General features: G+C 44.8%; 1 protein-coding gene across 5 annotated transcripts in view; it reads left to right on the forward strand.

Moving 5' to 3' along the window:
• sema3fb (sema domain, immunoglobulin domain (Ig), short basic domain, secreted, (semaphorin) 3Fb) overlaps window positions 1–17,698 on the forward strand; it is a 257,881-nt gene that overhangs the window by 185,476 nt on the left and 54,707 nt on the right. For 4 of the 5 annotated variants that reach the window (XM_078543213.1, XM_078543216.1, XM_078543212.1 and 1 more), the window contains exons 4-8: window positions 1,983–2,045; window positions 6,580–6,699; window positions 9,273–9,308; window positions 13,444–13,537; window positions 16,305–16,424. In XM_078543213.1, coding sequence (XP_078399339.1) covers window positions 1,983–2,045; window positions 6,580–6,699; window positions 9,273–9,308; window positions 13,444–13,537; window positions 16,305–16,424 — 433 coding nt within the window. The remainder of the gene's footprint in view (window positions 1–1,982; window positions 2,046–6,579; window positions 6,700–9,272; window positions 9,309–13,443; window positions 13,538–16,304; window positions 16,425–17,698) is intronic. The other variant, XM_078543215.1, reaches the window with a different exon arrangement.

Below are 17,698 nucleotides of genomic sequence, written 5' to 3' on the forward strand. Positions count from 1 at the left end.
CCACTGGCAAATTTAAATATTGGTCAAATGTTCAAGATGATGGCCAGGAAGTGATGCCCATGGATTGGCAGAATGGGGTAAAAGAATGAAAAATAAGAAAGCATACTGTGAGTTCTGACAGTGGGCCTTAGAGTGACTCTTGTATTAGAAAACAATCATGTACCTGAGAAAGAGTCTCAGGCCACATGAGAGAGAGAGAGACCTTTCAGTAATATTCCCGTAAGATATTGAAATGCAAGTAGAGGCCACAACTTGAATAGATTACATTAGGAGGGCTACAGAACAGTCTCAAGATAGGACTAGAAGCAGAAATCCTCATGACCTATAGATTGGGTGGTTGCCAATAAACTAATAAGAGAGGCAAAACAAAAGAGACTAGATCGTTGGAAGGAATTTGGAGTTGATTCTAAAGTACCAGCTAGGGGACTGCCAGCCTTGTCACATAGATGGATTTGTACGGAAAAATTCCTTGCAGGTTAGATTTATAAGGTTAAAGCAAGGGAAGTAAAATCACACCTCAGGTACAGAGGAGAGGGAATAAAAATAACACTTGCATCCATCTAACGCCTTAGCACATCTCTGAACAGTTCTCAAAGGACTTCACACCAATCGCTTTTTGAAACGCAGCAAATAGGTCGAGAAATGTCAGCTTCAGATTAGTGTACGATGCAAAGGAGACCCAGGGAGCATGTGAATGAGAAGTTGCTGTATTTCCAATGAATGATTGTTTAAAGTTATCAGTTACTTTGCATAGCCCAGGAACCAAATATAGAAGATAAATCGGTTCAGTTGTTTTACTGTTAAAACCCAGTCATTCTGAGCTCTATAAACATCCTCGATATTGCACTCTTGACCTACTTAGCTATTCCAGGCTGACTGGTTGTGTGAAATGGCTCCAGTTCTCCATTAACATGTGATTCACAGGAGCTATAATAAGGGAATTTTTTTTGTAGTTCCAAGGCAGAATTAGAAGGTAGTTAACATCTAACATCAACAAAGTGTGAGTATTATCAATGCAGTATTTTATTCTTTCACGGGATGTGAGTGTTGCTAGCAAGGCCAGCATTTGTTGCCTATCCCAAATTGTTCTTGAGAAGGTGGTGGTGAGCCACCTTCTTGAATCGCTGCAGTCCATTAGTGTAGGTACACCCACAGTGCTGTTAGGGAGTGAGTTCCACATTTTTGACCCAGCAAAAGTGAAGGAATGGCAGTGATATGGTACAGTGTGGGTATATCAATGCAGCATAACTATTACAACACAGTGTGGGTATTATTGATACAGTAAGTGTTATTGACACAGTGTGAGTATTATCAACACTGTGAGATTTAAGAACACTGTGTGAGTATTATCTTGCAGTGTACTATCGCACAGTGTAGGTATTATCAATACAGCGTGAGTGTTTTTAACAGTGTGAGTATTATCTCACTGTCTATCATCCAGTTTGTGTATTACTGGGGTTTGGTTGGCTCAGTTGGTTAGATGTCTAGAGTGTGGCGCATGTACAGGCTATGATGGTTCATGGTGGCTGCCTCCTTACCTTGCCCCATTTTTGATGTGAAGTGGTGTCCTTCAGACAATATAATCACTGACTCTCTTTAACAGAGAGAGATGCCTATGGTCCCTCATGGACTGAGTATTATCGATGCAGTATGAGTGTTATCAGTTTGAATATTATCAGAACAATCTGTGTGTTTTCACAAGGAAGAAAATTTATTTTTTGTCATATCGAGGGCTATTAGAACATGGAATGTTTTACCACAAGTGACCATTGAGACAGGGTCTATCAATCCATTGGAAAGGAAATTAAATGCAAATTTTTAAAGTGCAAGATTGTGAAAGGATATTGGAAAAGACAGGAAAATGGGGCTAGAGTAGACAAGTGAAGAATGAGCTTCAAATGGCATAGCAGTGCTGGGATTTGTATTCTGTAATTCCTGCAATTCTTTCCATGAAAACCAGTGTTGCATTTCATTTCTTTCAGATTCACTGGTCCGTCAGCCAGCAAAGACGAGATGAATGCGTTCTTTCTGGTAAAGATCAAAACGTAAGTGCTCCAGCTTTCTAATCTCCTCTCTTCGTTGACTAAAGTTCCACAACAATGGAAAGAATGCTTGCCATTCACAAGGTCACAAAAGGACTAGCAGTTATACAGGCCTTACCACTCCCTCAGGAGGTCTCCACCAATAAGTTACTTTTCAAGTACAGTCACTGTCATATATGGTTGAGATGGGGACCAATTTGCCCACAGGTAAGCAATCATTTCATGGTGGATTTTTGGCCAGGACATCTGAACTCTTGGGAAAAAGTGCCATGGGATTTTGTTTTCCCTCTTCCTGTTCATCTGAACAAACGAACTCATTTTAACATCTCATCTGAAAGATAGCATTTTCAGCACCCTCATTACCACACAGAATATGCCATCCTCACTCTGGGTACAAGTCCTGGAGTGGGACTTCAAACCCATAACCTTTTGACTTGGAAGTGACAGCGGTGCCAACAGAGCCAGAATAACACTCTTAATAATTGCATAGTAGATCGAAAGCACTGGCCTTTAACAAAAAATACTGTTTCACCTGTTGTGTTGCTCTGTGTCATGTGCACACACAGTAAAATGCTTGCTTTAAATTAGTAACTTTGTTTCATTAAACTGCACCAAGCTCCAACAAATGCCTTAGTAATGATATAGTGTTGGAACTGGTGCCAAAAAGATCCATTTCCAGAATCTTACAAGGCTGTTGACTTACCCCCTATAAATGCTGACGGGCATCTAATGACCTCTATTTCATAGGCTTTCTAACTGAGGGTCCCCAGACATGTAAGTGATCCTCAGTTATAACATTTCTGCCCAACCGTTATCAGATTTATGGACATTGCCAGATTTACTGACATTCTGCTGCTTTCTTATGAATAAAAAAGGTTTTCCACTATGATAACATGCTCTGTTTTTCACCAGTTAGGACAGGGGATGCTAAGGAATGTATTAATACTTGGTGTGTTCATACGCAGATAACCTTAAAAAAATCCCATGGTTTATATAACCCACTGTTAGCCATCTATATGAAACCACTACCAGACATTTCCCTTTAAACCATACCGTTAGTCAGCCAGCCGGCCTCACCCCACAACAACAACTTGCATTTACACAGCACCTTTAAAATAGTAAAACATCCCGAGGCGCCTTACTGAATCACAATCAGACAAAAATGGACACTTGAGCCAAAGGAATCTAAACACTCAGACAGCAGAGTGGGTTTTAAAGAGCATTTTAAAAAGGGAGAGAGAGGTGGTGAGGCGGAGAGACACGAGGAGGGCATTCCAGAGCCCACTTTACCTTTTACGGCAACATTTATTGCCCCTTCCTCATTGCCCTGAGAGTATTACGAGTTAACCACACAGAGGAGACAGGACTCCCCATAGGCAGGTCAAGCCAGGTAAGGTATAGGGTTTGCATGCTCACTCTCCCCAAAGGGACATCAGTAAGATTTTGATGAGAACCCGGCAATTTTTATGGTCATTGTTTTCTGGTGTGAAAGACAAGAAGAGAATTGGAACTTTGTTATATGTTCGATACTGGTGCTATTGCAATTCCGAAAGGCTTTTATAAAGGTGATAGTCAGCATGTTCATCTTAATCTGAAGATCCTGCCATTATCAGAGGAAAGTGACAATGTTTGCTGGGTTTGCAATCAAGTCTCTTCGTTGCTCTTCATCTCTCCTGTTTCAGGATTTGCAGACTTTTCTTTGCTGATGAAATCCATGTAGACAGCAGTCATACAAGAACTAAGAAATAACTTGCATTCGCATAGGGCCTTTCACAATCTCAGAATGTCCCAAAGCTCTTTATAGCTATTGAAGTACTTCTGAAGTGTGGCCAATGTTGAAGGAAATACAGCAGCCAAATTGTGTACAGCAAGCTTCAACAAATAGCAATGTGATAACGACCTGATAATCTGTTTTGGTGATATGGGTTGAGGAATAAATATTGACCAGGACACCAAAGAGAACTCTTTTTTTCTTCGAAATGATACCATGGGAACCTTAATTTATCTCAGAGGGCAGGCAGGGTTTGGGTTTAATATCATTCTCATCTGAAAGACCGCGCAGTGCAACATTCCTTGTGTAGTGTTAGCCTCGAGTTTGTGCTCAAGTCCCTGGAGTTGGATTTGATCCCATGACTGTCTGACTGAGAGGGAGAGTGCTGCCCACTGCACTACAACTGATGCCCTAAATGGCCTTTAGCAACCACGTTCACCTACAAGCTTAACAAGAAAGTTTGATTCAGGGGGAAATGGAAATATAGGAAATGTTACCCAGTGTTTGCACTTCTGGGATCAAGGAAGGGAGCACAAGCAGCCCGGTTCCTGAATTTTTGTGTTCATCGCTCGAACTGATCCAACATTTTAGACACTAACAAGGATGGAGCAATTGTAGGTCAGTGATGTGGGAAAAAAGCCAGCTGTCTGCGGTTATGAGACCCAGGCCCTCTGGGGCCCTGGTAGTCCATCTAGTTCTTCTCACTGTTGTTCAAGGTGACACGCTGCTTCTTTTCAAATAACACACCTCTCTCTCCCTGCCTGACTCAGCAACAGGGAGGGCAGAGGTGCAAATACAAAGAAGCCTTTAAACCATCAGAGCCGATGCCTTTTTCTCCCCTGTCTTCTCTTCCTCATTCACTCATCCCTCAAAAGTAACACAGCTGACAACCAGCTCACAGGAAAAAATAGCCCAACTTGTAATTCGAGCCTCTGAGAAAGTCCCAGAATCAGACATTTACATCCTGACTGACTTTTTGTTATTAATATTTAGCGTTGTTACAAATGACAGAGATACAATGTATCAGCCGCTTAATCACTTTAAATATTTTGTTTGATAAGTTCTTTGTGGCATAATTGTTGCTGTCAAAGTGAAGGATGATATTTGCTCAGGAAATGAATGCTTCCCATTTTTTTTTTTCACGATCCTAACTATGTACAGTATTGGCTCAAGCATGATGTAGAGATATTAAGCCATGTACATAGAAAATAGCCTCAAGAGAGTGGTCTCTACATCATTAGTGTCACTTTTCAGTTTCCCATGCTGCAAACAGTAGCGTTCATTGTCCCAAACACGGTTTGTGCTCCGGCTCTCGGTCCTCCATCCATGCCTTTGTTACCTCTAGACTTGGCTATTCCAATGCTCTCCTGGCCAGCCTGACACCTCGCACTCTCCATATAAATAAGCCCATCAAAAACTCCAGTGCCCATGTCCTAACCTGCACCAAGTCCCGCTCACCCATCGCTGACTACATTGGCTTCAGATCCAGCAATGCACTGAGCTTAAAATTCTCATCCTGGCTTTCAGACCCCTCCATGGCCTCAATCCTCTTAGGTCTGTAACTTCCTCCGGCCCTACAACCCTTCGAGATCTCTGCGCTCCTCCAATTCTGGCCTCTAGAATATGCACAATATTAAGCACTACACCATTGGCAACTGTGCCTCCAGGTTCCTTGGCCATAAGCTCCAGAACTCCCTCCCTAAACCTCTCTGCCTCTCCACCTTTCATTTCTTCTTCAAGATACTCCTTAAAACCTAATTCTGGCCAAGGTTTTGGTCACCTGTTTTTTTTTTTTTGTTCATTCACGGGATGTGGGCTTCGCTGGCTGGGCCAGCATTTATTGCCCATCCCTAGTTGCCCTTGAGAAGATGGTGATGAGCTGCCTTCTTGAACCACTGCAGTCCATGTGGTGTAGGTACACCCACAGTGCTGTTAAGGAGGGGGTTCCAGGATTTTGACCCAGCGGCAGTGAAGGAACAGCGATATATTTCCAAGTCAGGATGGTGAGTGGCTTGGATGGGAACTTCCAGGTGGTGGTATTCCCATGCATCTGCTACCTTGTCCTAATATCTCCTTATGTGGCTCGGTTTTATTCTATAAATAAAACCAATTTTTATTAGCCAATTTAATTTTTTTGATAACACCCCTGTGAAGGGCCTTGGAATGTTTTACCACATCAAAGATGCAATATAAATACAGGTTGTTCTTGTGTCCATGAAGAGCTGGGTTGAGGAACCTAACTGAGCAATTTTGCATAGGTGCTGGTTTCAGTCTGATCATAGGAGGCTGCCAGTTGGCTCCCGATATTTACCTGGGTTTCTTAGTCCAACGGCAGAATTGCGGCCCTGTCTCAGGCGCAAATAGTGCCCGGTCCATACACAACAGGACGAAGCTGATTGCCTTCAGCCTGTCAGGACCCAACAAGCTGGGCCCCCCCTTCTGTCACAATGCCAGCTTATAAACCTAGGCCAGGATTTTACAGCCCCTTCCGCCCGGCGGGATATTACAGCCCGACCGGACTGAATAGAGATTTAAGTGGCTCTCTGCACCCACCGGGGACTGACATGCATAAAATCCTGGCCCAACTTCTAGAGCTGAGTAGCCACAGTTCATGCACACACTGGCATTTGAACGTTCAACGCTTAACAAATGCCAAGATGCCTCCCCAGAATTTTTTCCCAGGAACATTCAGCTTTATCATAGAAATGATTTTTAGTTGATTGTTCATGAAATTATAATAGCTTCCTTTTGTTCTAATTCTATCAGGGCGAGTGTGCAAATTTTATCTGCCTTATTGAGCCTTGGAACCGTACGCACCTGTATGTCTGTGGGAGTGGAGCTTATCATCCTGTCTGCACATATGTGAACAGAGGCCGCAAGGCAGAGGTAAGCAGCTACTGACAAAGGGCCAGATGATCCCTCGCTACCTTGGAATGGCTCCTTTACACAGGAATTGCTAAACATAATAGATCCAGTTAGTTTGCCTTCCACCAACCTGATAACCGCAAAATACGATGGTAATGGAGTTGCTGACTAATTGTAACAATCGAAATCAATTTGTCTACAACAGACCCAGACATGTGCCGAGATTTAGTGTTAGTGACAGGGATCGCCCCCACCGGCTAGAGGTTCATTTCCATGGGGGAGGTCCGACACGATTTAAGTGCCCTCAATCACTTAATTGGCCAGTGCTAATCCCCTTCCCGTCGGATTTAGGACCCTGGGGGCAGAAATTCCACCTGTGAGAGCTGCTGGCCAATCAGAGGCCTGCAGCTCTCCCTTGCCGGCAGCGCCACCGTGAGCAGTGGCTATCTCCGGTAATGCGCCAAGGTCCAGCCCAAGGATTGTCACCCCGGGTGAATGGGGCGGGATGGAGGTGTCACAGGGAGGGGACATGGCAGGGGGATTGGAGACAAGGGCAGTTGGGTGGCTTTCATCACTATTCCCCCCACCCTCTCCCCCACCCCTTTCCTGATGCTGGATCCCTCAAACAGCCAGAGTGCCTGACAATGAGATTCCCCCCCACCCCAACCCCCCGACAATGAGGCCGCAGGCAAACGCGACAGGGTACGGAGTTTGCTGGGAGGCATGGGAGAGCCGTGTGAGTCCCATTAAATCCCTGAGCCACCGCTAAATTCAGGTGGGCTGAAGGATAAATTGGTGTCCAGCGGCTCATTAATGAGCCTAATTAGCATCCTTCCACCAGCAAGTGGGATTCCCGCGTTTGGCCCTTCCTGCCCACATCTTAATTGGGGACAGTTTTCCCGACACGGGGAATCTCCAGCCCAGTTCTCCCTTCACCCTGCACCACCCACCATCCCCCCCGCGCCACCATCACGCCCACTCTGACAGGCTCCATTAAATTCTGCCCATTGAGTTGAGAGAAAGCCCCAGTGCTGGAGAGCTTTGATGATCCATAGTCCCCCCATTCCTCAGGAGCGCTCTCCTCTTACCGCACGTCACGTCTCAAATCCCTTGATTTCTGTGTCCTAAAATTTATTTTCCGAAGGAAATCTGGTCGATTTACATTAGGATGATTCAATGCAATCTGCTTTCTTGTCTCCCCAGGAAGCCTAGCCCACAGGTTTGCCACTAGCTTATTGAAATAATATTCCAGCAGATTAGTTTTGAATTTACTTCCAATCAAGTGCAATCTCTGTCCTCCAGTCCTACTGACCTGGACAAGGTGGAGCAGCTTGTCGTGGTCAACGTGTCCAACCCTGTGAGAATCATGAAAACAGTAATCCTATCATCTCTCAACCTTCTCTTTTCTATGAAAAAAAAGCCTAATTTACATAATTGCTTCTCATAATCCAATCCGTCCATTACCTCAATCACACTTCTGTATCCAGTACCCCTTTAGTACGGTGGTGACCAGAGTTTCCTGAATATTCTAACTGAGGTCGTGTTAATGATTTATATATTGGCAGGATGCATCTCAATAGTCAGGCTCAATAAAGACCCTTTAAAACATCCCAATGTCTGATTTGCTTTACCCACTGCCTCTGGGCATTGTTGCAATAGCTTCAAATTATTGAGCCCCCGATCTCTATCACTTTCTATATACAGTTTTTTCTTTCCAATTATGTAATCGTCCCTTCCTGGATGTTTTTCTTTCTGTCCTCAGGTGAAGCAGTTTGCATTTCTCTGCCAGATCTACCCAATTCCCAAGTATATTCAAATCCCCATACCACCGTCCTCTGTGTCCTGTCAGTGGGCTAATTATGCATCCTCTCTAAAATATTTCCACTAATTCCTGCTTACTTTATTTTCAGTACCAGCCTTGCCAGAGGAACTATATCAAAGTCCTTACTGAAAGCACACTACATTCTCTGCCTTATCACGTTCTCAAAGAGAGCCAGTAAATTAGATTGGCAATACCACCCTTTTATATAGAATAGTACAGCACAGAAGGAGGCTGTTCTTTCAAAGAGCAATCCAATTAGTTCTTTCCTGCTCTTCCCCTATATCCCTGCAGTTTTTCTCCTTTAAGCATTTATTCGATTCCCTGTTGAAAGTTACTATTGAATATGTGTCCACCGTCCTATCAGATAGTGCACTCCAAATTCTAACAGCTCCTTGCTTAAAAAAGCCTTTCCTAGTGTCACCTCTCGCTGTTTTGCCAACCATCTTAAATTTGTGCCCTCTCATATCGAGCCTCTAGCCATTGGAATCTTCATTTACACCATCTGAACCGTTCATGATTTTGTATAAGCACCTCTATTGGATCTCCTCCTCTGCTCCAAGGAGAACAGCTGCAGCTTTTCCAGTCTATTTACATGGGAGACCATATTGGCTGTCTTTCATGGTGATTTCTATCAAGATTCTCCGTGACCAAATCTTTTAAAAAGTGGTTTCCATTGCACTCAATGTATGTGTCATTATTTCAGATCTCTCGTTCAGATCGCCTTCTTTTGAATTTTTATATTTTGTATTTTCTCCCTTTTCTTTTCTTTTAGGTTTTCCTGCAGTATCCACAGCTCACTGGATGGCAGGTAAACCTGCTCACAAGCCTCCCCTGTTTATCATTGGTTGCACAGAGATTTGTGAGACAACCCTTCCTCTGCCCTGGTGACCTTTGTGGCACTTACGCCATCCTTCTATGATGGAGAAGCAACTGATCTTAACCTGGATGAAGTCAGGCCGGCACTCAACACTTGCCACAGGCTTGGGGCCTGGTCTCTGCTCAGTATCTAGGCCTCTGCTTTCTGGCTGGTCACTACTCAGCACTTGGCCTCCAATCAGGACTCCCCTTAAGGCTGAACTTTACAGCTCGCCCCATGTTAGGGGCCATTCTCAAATGTTATCCAGACATGAAAGAGTCCTTGTAACCTTTAGTATGTAAGCAACCCTTTCAAGCTTCTGAGATAGAGAGGCAGATTTTTTTTTAAGCCCCTCCACCAGCCCCAAAACCTGCTCTGAGTATGGAAAAGTGCTGCACGCTCAGGCTTGACTGCATCTCGATGGCCCCAAATGCAGCCTAATCTAGCCGGCTTGGCCATTAACCTGGCGATGCCACACACCCAAGCAAAGTTCACTCCTTTTCAGTGCCCTTGCATTGGAAAATGGAATGGCAACAGGAGCATGGCCCCCGATCTCTGTACACTCACTGCTGCATGGTCTGGTTGCAGGCCCTGGCGAGTTCTGGCTGCGGTTGGAGAACAGCAACCAGAAACCTCTCTGGTCTAAAAAGAAACCAACATGGGTGCCTGGGAAAGAGTAATATAGCCCAGCTATCTAATGTCTAGTACGGCTCTGAAGATTGGTTGGGACTCGAGACGTCAACTCTGTTTCTCTCTCCACTGATGCTGACAGACCTGCTGAGTTTTTCCAGCATCTTCTGTTTTTAGCCCAACTTTCTTAGGACAGCACGGGGAAGATGGGCCATAGCTCCTCAGACCCTTAAGTTGGAGTGATTCTTAGGCAGTGTCTTAGGAGTGCAATGGGCTACTGAAACAGGACATTAATATGTAAGAGAGACATGGGCATCCCATCCCTAGTTCCTTTTCTTTGCAGCACGGGGTCAGCTCTGCCCCTTTGGCAGATGCCATAGATATCCAGCTGCAACATAAAGGAGAGATGGAGATCCAGTGTAACAGGTGCTTCAGGCGAGTGGACTGGGCGTTCCTGTGGTGGTGGTCATGGGGGTGGCGGGGGTGGGGGTGGGGGGAACGTGGTGCAAAGGTCAGGAAAATTGGCCAGTGAAAGTTGGCCTCTGGGAGATTGAATGCCTAAGTGGACAGAATGGCTGTATGAGAACAGATCCCTCTTGGGCAACAAGGGGTGTCCATTCCAACACACAAGCTGCACAGTACAAGACTGGAATGAACCATCAACCTTTTACCTAGTGTGTACTGTACATGTACAGGTGTTGACGGAGATGCACCTGAAATGTAAAGTACCAGCTAGGAGTGAGTTGTTGGTTCTTTACCCAGTGTGTATGATATACGTGCCAAGAGTTGACAGAGACAAGCATGAGCTATATGCAGCACCATACTAGAGTGAATTTCTAGCTTTAAGCAGTTTCGGCCCAACTCCTTTTCACCTCCACTCCACAGCTGCCAAGAGAGGAGTAAAATTATGCTTTTTATGTGCTGTGGTTATTTCCCCCAAGTCCTATCTTTTGCTGCACTCTCATTTGACATCTCGCAGATGCTTTTTAGAGCAGATCTGTGATATTCCCACTGTAATCAACCTTCCATCCAGCATTTAAAACCAGTCATCCACTAATCAAAAGTGGGGCTGATTATTCCTACACACTTGTCACTAGTGTGTCTGGAAATCCTACTTCACTGACTGTTGCATGTGTTTTTTTAATATAATTATTACTGCCCAGACCACTCCGAACACTCTATCTCACTGAGTGTGGCCAGTACCTTGTGTGCAATAGTAGGACGTAGCACGCTGGAGGGTCTGCTTAAGAAGTACCAAGGTTGGCTTTTGTTCAGGTACACACCACCCCTGCCAGATGAGGAGGTGCTCTCTTGCCAAGTACTTACTCGAGAGGGAATGGTGTTTACACTGTTGTCCAGATGTTGCTCTTTAACTGTGGAGGTTAATGCGAATCTTTGGAGGACATTTAGAAAGGTCACTTGAAGGGGAGTGGAAACCCTGCTTCTCCCAGTGGTGCTTCTGCAGTTAATAGCAGAAGGGAAGCAGCATCTTTTATGGGAGATGGCTGGGAATTGCCGTCAAGTTTTTTTCCACGCTCACATGTTTGACAATTTTTGAAACTGGAGAGCTAGAAAAAATACATGGGATGTCAGAAGTGCGGTGAATATTATCCTTGGGGGAATCTGGATTGAGGTAGGCCTGCTTATATCCGACAAGCTGTCTGATTGCTGAGACAAGTGCACCATCGTCTTAGAGGAGCGCTGCTTTAGGAAATAAAAAGAATCATTATCAGATGATGAATGGCACATGGGCGTTGGAGAAAGGCTCAAGAATACAAGCAAACCAATACCTCCCTCCGCCACCCCTCACCCTTTTATTCCGCACATTATGCTTATGTCAGTGTGAATTGTGTAGGAACTTGAGAGTGAACTGTTCAGTGTAACCTCTTCCCATTACCCCCATCATCAGAATTAAAACAGATTCGTTAGCGCAGCTCCAAAATATGTGAGTGTTTGCAAATCTAAAGTTGATACCCAAAACGTAAGACTGCTGAGTGAACACCTTTACACCTCGACTAAACCATCAGAGAAAAAACATCACACATACACTCCACGTGCCTACACTAAACCAATAGCGGACACAAATATAGTCCTCCCACTTGAACTAAACTATTAGGGAACGCAAACCCACTCCTCATCTTCCTACTAAACCACAGAAGAGCCCAGATCCAATCACTGCAGCCTTACTAAACACAGGAAATTCAGATAAAATATCACTCCTCTATTAAGCCAGTAAAGAGGGCATATATCTTCCTCTGAATCCCTGTTGGATTAAGACAGGATCAATCAGCAATCTTTTTAAACCCACTGCAATCACACAAATCCTGGGGATATGGAATACACTCCTGTGGAAAGCACCAGTACTCTAGGATTCTATCACATACATTCAGAAAAGTGCTCAAATTAGTTTGACACTCATTCCACACAGAATCTGGCAGAGGCGGAGTGGATGTTTATTCCTCAGGTGCAGGCTGGCTTCCAGGGATTAAGGAGAATATCTAGTCCCTCAAACAGAACAACTGCGGGCAATCTGTTAACAGTTTTGGGAAGAGTTTTGCCCGTGCATCATATCAGAGTACAGGCATCTCTTCTCTGATGTCACTTCCTGGAGGCAATTATGCTCTGATGTCAAATAGTGGCCAATATATAAATTACTTTTTCTGTAGACTGCAGTGTAGAATTAAAAGTATGTCAAGTATATAGCACCCTGACATGGGAGCTTTATTGAAAGCACATTAGAAATTGTATGAGCGGAATGCATTATAAATGGATGTTCTACATGTTCTCTATTAATGATGTAGCAATGAACAGCATATGTTCTATCATTTTATGAGGGCTTGGCTATACAGAGGGTATTTTAGTGCGATTCTCTGTTAATGAGCCATGCGTACTAGAGATGGTAGACGATCAATTGGTGTTGTAGTTGGAGGTGCATCATAGAAAGACTGTGTTACATTAATACAATATTGGGGTCAGTTTTACAATTTAATGTTTCCCCAGAGCGAGAGTTCACACAAAGGGCGCACATATATCGAGAATCTGGCCGCAGAGGTCGGCATGCCCCATTCGCTGCCCACATCATTTTCCATCCAATTAATGGATGGAAAATTGTGCAGGCAGCAAGTCAGCTGCAATGACCCGTGCGCTCAAATTTCCGACATGTGCTCCTGCTGTGTGAAACTCCGTGTCTGGAGCACTAAGTCATAAAGTTTATTGAGGAATCTGTCTCCTACTCAAAAGATATTTGCCTGTTCTATACAGCATCCAAAAGCACGTTTTAGAGTTCTATGAAGACAATTATAAAGATGCATTCTACACTTTCTCTATTGCAGAAGACAGTAACCAATTTCTGCTATCTTACAGTTTCGCCGTAAGAGTGTTTAACAAGTTGTTTCTTTCTCCCTTTCTCTCCTCTCTCTCTTTTTCTTATCTCTTTCCATCTGTTTCACTTTCTCAGGACTACATCTTCCATCTGGAACCAGGAAAAGTCGAATCAGGCAAGGGCAAGTGTTCCTATGACCCCAAGCTTGACAGTGTGTCATCATTAATTAGTGAGTGTTTCACTACTCTTCCTCCACTCTGCTGGTTTTATTGACAGGTCCAGAACAGCAAAGGAAGGGAGAAGTTGAAGAGTTGCGGGGGGAGGGGGGGGAGGTAGTGGGAGGTGGGTGGGTGGCCCTGCATGTTATCCTGCTGCAGATGATTGACCCCACTGGAATAGTTAAAGTAACTTTCAACACGAGTCATTGTCAATGGACAGATTGAAGGCAATCAGGCTGGTATGTCAGTTGCAAACAAAGTTGTTGTGATTGTTTGTGTGTGCTTGAGCGTTTCTGGGTGCACTAACTCATTGTCCATGATTAAGGCCCGTTTGCCAATGAACACCTGGAATGCAGACTGGAATTTGCATTGATGGGAGATTGCCTTTCCAGATGTGCGCCCCAGCTCGTGCTTTGAATTCTTTAAACTTGTCTTCCCGCCCTTCCTATGCTGCCCCACCCCCACCCAATCCCTGTCAAAGAACTTCTCAAATCTAAAATTTGTAAGGGAAGAAAGATTAGGATCCGCTCCTCATCCTTTGCTGAAGGCCTTGAATCATGATGGGGGTTACACTTTCTAGGGTTCTTTCTGCCTTCTCCAGCCTCAACAAAGTGGCCATTTTTCTGTCTTGGCCTGAGCGTTAGCAGGTCATTCAACCGTGAGGCCTAGTCCAACCTCTACACTCATATACGCAGGCAGATTCCAGCAAGGGTCACTGGAAAGCATTCAGCAGAAATGATCTTTGCCGATTTTTCTTCCTCCCCACCCCCTAATTTTCCTAGTTATGGGGCACAGAAGCCAATTGTTGTAGCCACAACTGAGATCAGTTAAACCCGAACAGACTAGGGATTGGATCAGGCCTTTGCTTTTCTCATTCCCATAGCTGAGTACAACACTGTGTGGTACGCTAACCCACTGAGCAGCACTCTGGGCAGCTTCCTCAAGACTGACCCACTGGGCAGAATTTTTAGGTCAGCGGGTGGGCACGATCGGCGGGTCCGAGGTCGGCCGGGGAACGGACCACTGACCGTGATCAGCCCCCGACCGCAATTTCACACTCGCTGGCTAACTAACGGCCAGCCGGTGTGAAACACGCACTGAAATGCTCAGCGCTGCCGGGGTGGGGGCGGGAGGAGGGTGGGCACTGATGTCAGCGCGGGCGCGAGCGAGCACTGAGAGAAAGCTCCCTGAAGGCAGAGAGCTACCTCAAGGAGCTGAAGACCTGAAAAGCATGAAATAAAGTTCTTAAAATCAGGAAAAAAAAATGTCCAAGCATCACAATCAGTCACCGGAACATATACATGATAAAAACGCTGTCCATAGATTTTTCTTTTTCTTTCATTTAATAAGGGAAACCTCATCCCGCCCTTGGATGAGGTTTCATGAAAAATGCAAAGTCTGTCTGGCCGGTTCACCCATCCGCCAACCGTAAGGTTGGACAGACCACGAAAAATCGGAGACAGTTGTAACTTTAATAACCTTAATTGGCCTCTTAGTTGTTGGTGGGCGCATTTCCGACTTTCGAAATGCGCCAATCGAAATATCACGCGAACGCGGGATGACGCCAGGACGCTCACCCGGCAACATTTCGCGTCCGATTGGGCTGGGCGCACGCCCGCCCGCCCAATCAGTGTAAAATTCTGCCCACTGACTTTCGAATAATTCCAGGCGTGGGTATCACTATATGTCCTCTTCCAACGTTTTTGGGTCCTCCTTTTGGACTGTGCAGCCATTTGATCATTTGCCTGCTGTGCTCAAGAATTCTGTGAAGGATTGAGCAGAATATCCATTTCTCGTTCCCCGATATATCCTTAACTGGGTAAAAGCAGAAAATGCTGAAGGTACGTCGGATCTGAAGGGAGAAGAGACCGGTTAATATTTTGTGTGCTTAGACCACTTGTCAGGATTCTCAATGAAGTTGTCTGCACTCAAAATCATTTACCTATCTTTTCAAATGCTGACTGACTTACCTCATATTTACAGGATAATGCAGTTTCTAAAAATTATTTTTATGTAAACTGGGATTTTGGCATGCTCTGTAACTTACTTCTGATTTGGCCACTGGAGTTAATCAGTTGGGGATGTCAGTGGTAGGGAACTGTCCCACTTTTTTTTTGCATCCATTCAAGCATTTCCCACAGGACACTGGTGAACTTTTCCATATTTCAGCTCTGAGCAAGATCATCTCTTTCGCATCATTTAATGGAACATGACAGGTAGTTTTGTTCTGTTCCATAAACTCGCATCCTGAAGAAACCCAGCCCAGACTGCCCAGATTCTTTTTACTCGGAGCCAGTACCATGTCAAGACTTTGTGCCACAACATTCCAAACTGGACTCAAACCAGGCTGCCAGAGGTGAAGGGGTGGTGTGACAATCCATTTCACCGCCCAGTCCCCTGTATTCCTTTTAAGGACGTATGCCAAGCTCATTGTGAGTTTTCTTGGAATAGCAGTAATGTGATATCACGTTCCCAGATTGCAGTTTAGTTCAATCTATCGGGCGCAATCAGAGACAAAGCAACAAACAGATACTGAAAGCCAACAGTGAGAAGCGAGAGGCTATTCATTTTTACACTTAGTGCACATTTATTAAGGAGATTGCTTTAGGCTTGTTTGTAATTATATCCACAGCCACTTATTCTTTAAGTACCTCTATTTGAACATTATTATTGTTGTATGCAAGCCGTCGAGGTTAGTTTAATGCATTAGATCAATTTAATTTCCCTCCCCCTCCACCATGCTCTTTCTCAGTCAGATATTCTTTTGCCTCTTGGCAGACGGTGAGCTCTACGCAGGCGTCTACATTGACTTCATGGGAACGGACGCTGCCATCTTTCGCACCATGGGCAAGCAAACTGCCATGAGGACAGACCAGTACAATTCCCGCTGGTTGAACGGTGAGTGAGCGAAACAATTGATTGCAGTTTCCGCGATGCCAGAATTATACCAAGCAAAAAGGGGCCAGATTGCAGCCTGCCCTTTGATGTCCCTCTCTGATCCCAGCCTTGTGTGGCATTGCATGGGCACTACAGCTCCTTCATCATCACCGAGGTCCAGATAAGGATCGAAAAACTGGAGGAGAGTGACAAAAATGTGGACTTAAGCAAGAAGTAGTGTAAGGAATCTTGCTGGAGAAAAGGCTTAAAGGTGGAGAGGGAGCTAACACTCTCCTTGTCATATTTTATAGGCTGACAAAATCAAAGTCTGTCCTAAGGCCAAGTCTGTTGTGAAATTGGATTTTTATCCTTTGGGGTGGGAAAATTCCTGGCTGGGACCACCAACCTTGGGAGAAAGTGTCTGCAAAGACGGTATCTTCATTGCTGGGGAGGGCGGTTCGAGCTGGAGTCAGGCCAGCCATCCCAGGAGGAAGTGTGTAGGCAGCTGTTTCAACAAGCTTAATGGGTGTCTGGGCTCTCAGCCAAGCCTCATTATGCAGGTTCAGCTGAAAGCCCAGACAGCCATTAGAGTACTAGAACACCAAGTTCCTGTTGTGAAAAAACATTGCTTGATTGACAGCTCAGGCTCCCTGACCTCTGTTGTCAATTTCACAATGTTTGTTTACACAAGTTAAGTGGTTTCAAGTGTTTGTGGTTTTTGTTATTGATACTTTAAAGGGTCTGGGTGATTGATTAGATTGTAGTGAAATGACTTTTTTTTCAACATAGGAGAAAGTTATGAATGAATTAATTTTTTTTAGAGCTTTTCTTAAAATCCCCACTATACACTATGGGGTTCATTGGTTCTAGACAGTGGGTCAATGGGCATGGAAATGCCACAGCTTGGCATGAGGAGGAAGTTTTGAACTTACTTTTTAAAAGGTCCCGTCATGCAGACGAGGGTTCATGACTCCTCTGAGGACTGAGCCGACTCCATGAAAATTGCGGAGTAGGACATGCTTATCTCAGCGATGGAGCCAACCAGGTCAGAAGTGCCAGGTGCAGGCTTTTGACAGGAACCAGCCCGCAGCCTTTAAAGGCACTCCCCAAAATCAGACAGCCCAGAAATGGATCAGGAATCCTGGAATCGGGACCCAACCACCACTTTGAAAGGGCTCCCGAGACACCCTGACTCAGTGAAAATCAAGGCCATTATTCAGCAGGCCAAGGGTTAATCACTATAATAACTGTGTAGTTCCTTCCTATTCGGCATGGTAAGGGTTATTCATTATTTC

The sequence above is a fragment of the Cetorhinus maximus genome, chromosome 6 (assembly GCF_964194155.1).
Source record: "Cetorhinus maximus chromosome 6, sCetMax3.hap1.1, whole genome shotgun sequence".
NCBI classification, from domain to species: Eukaryota; Metazoa; Chordata; class Chondrichthyes; order Lamniformes; family Cetorhinidae; genus Cetorhinus; species Cetorhinus maximus.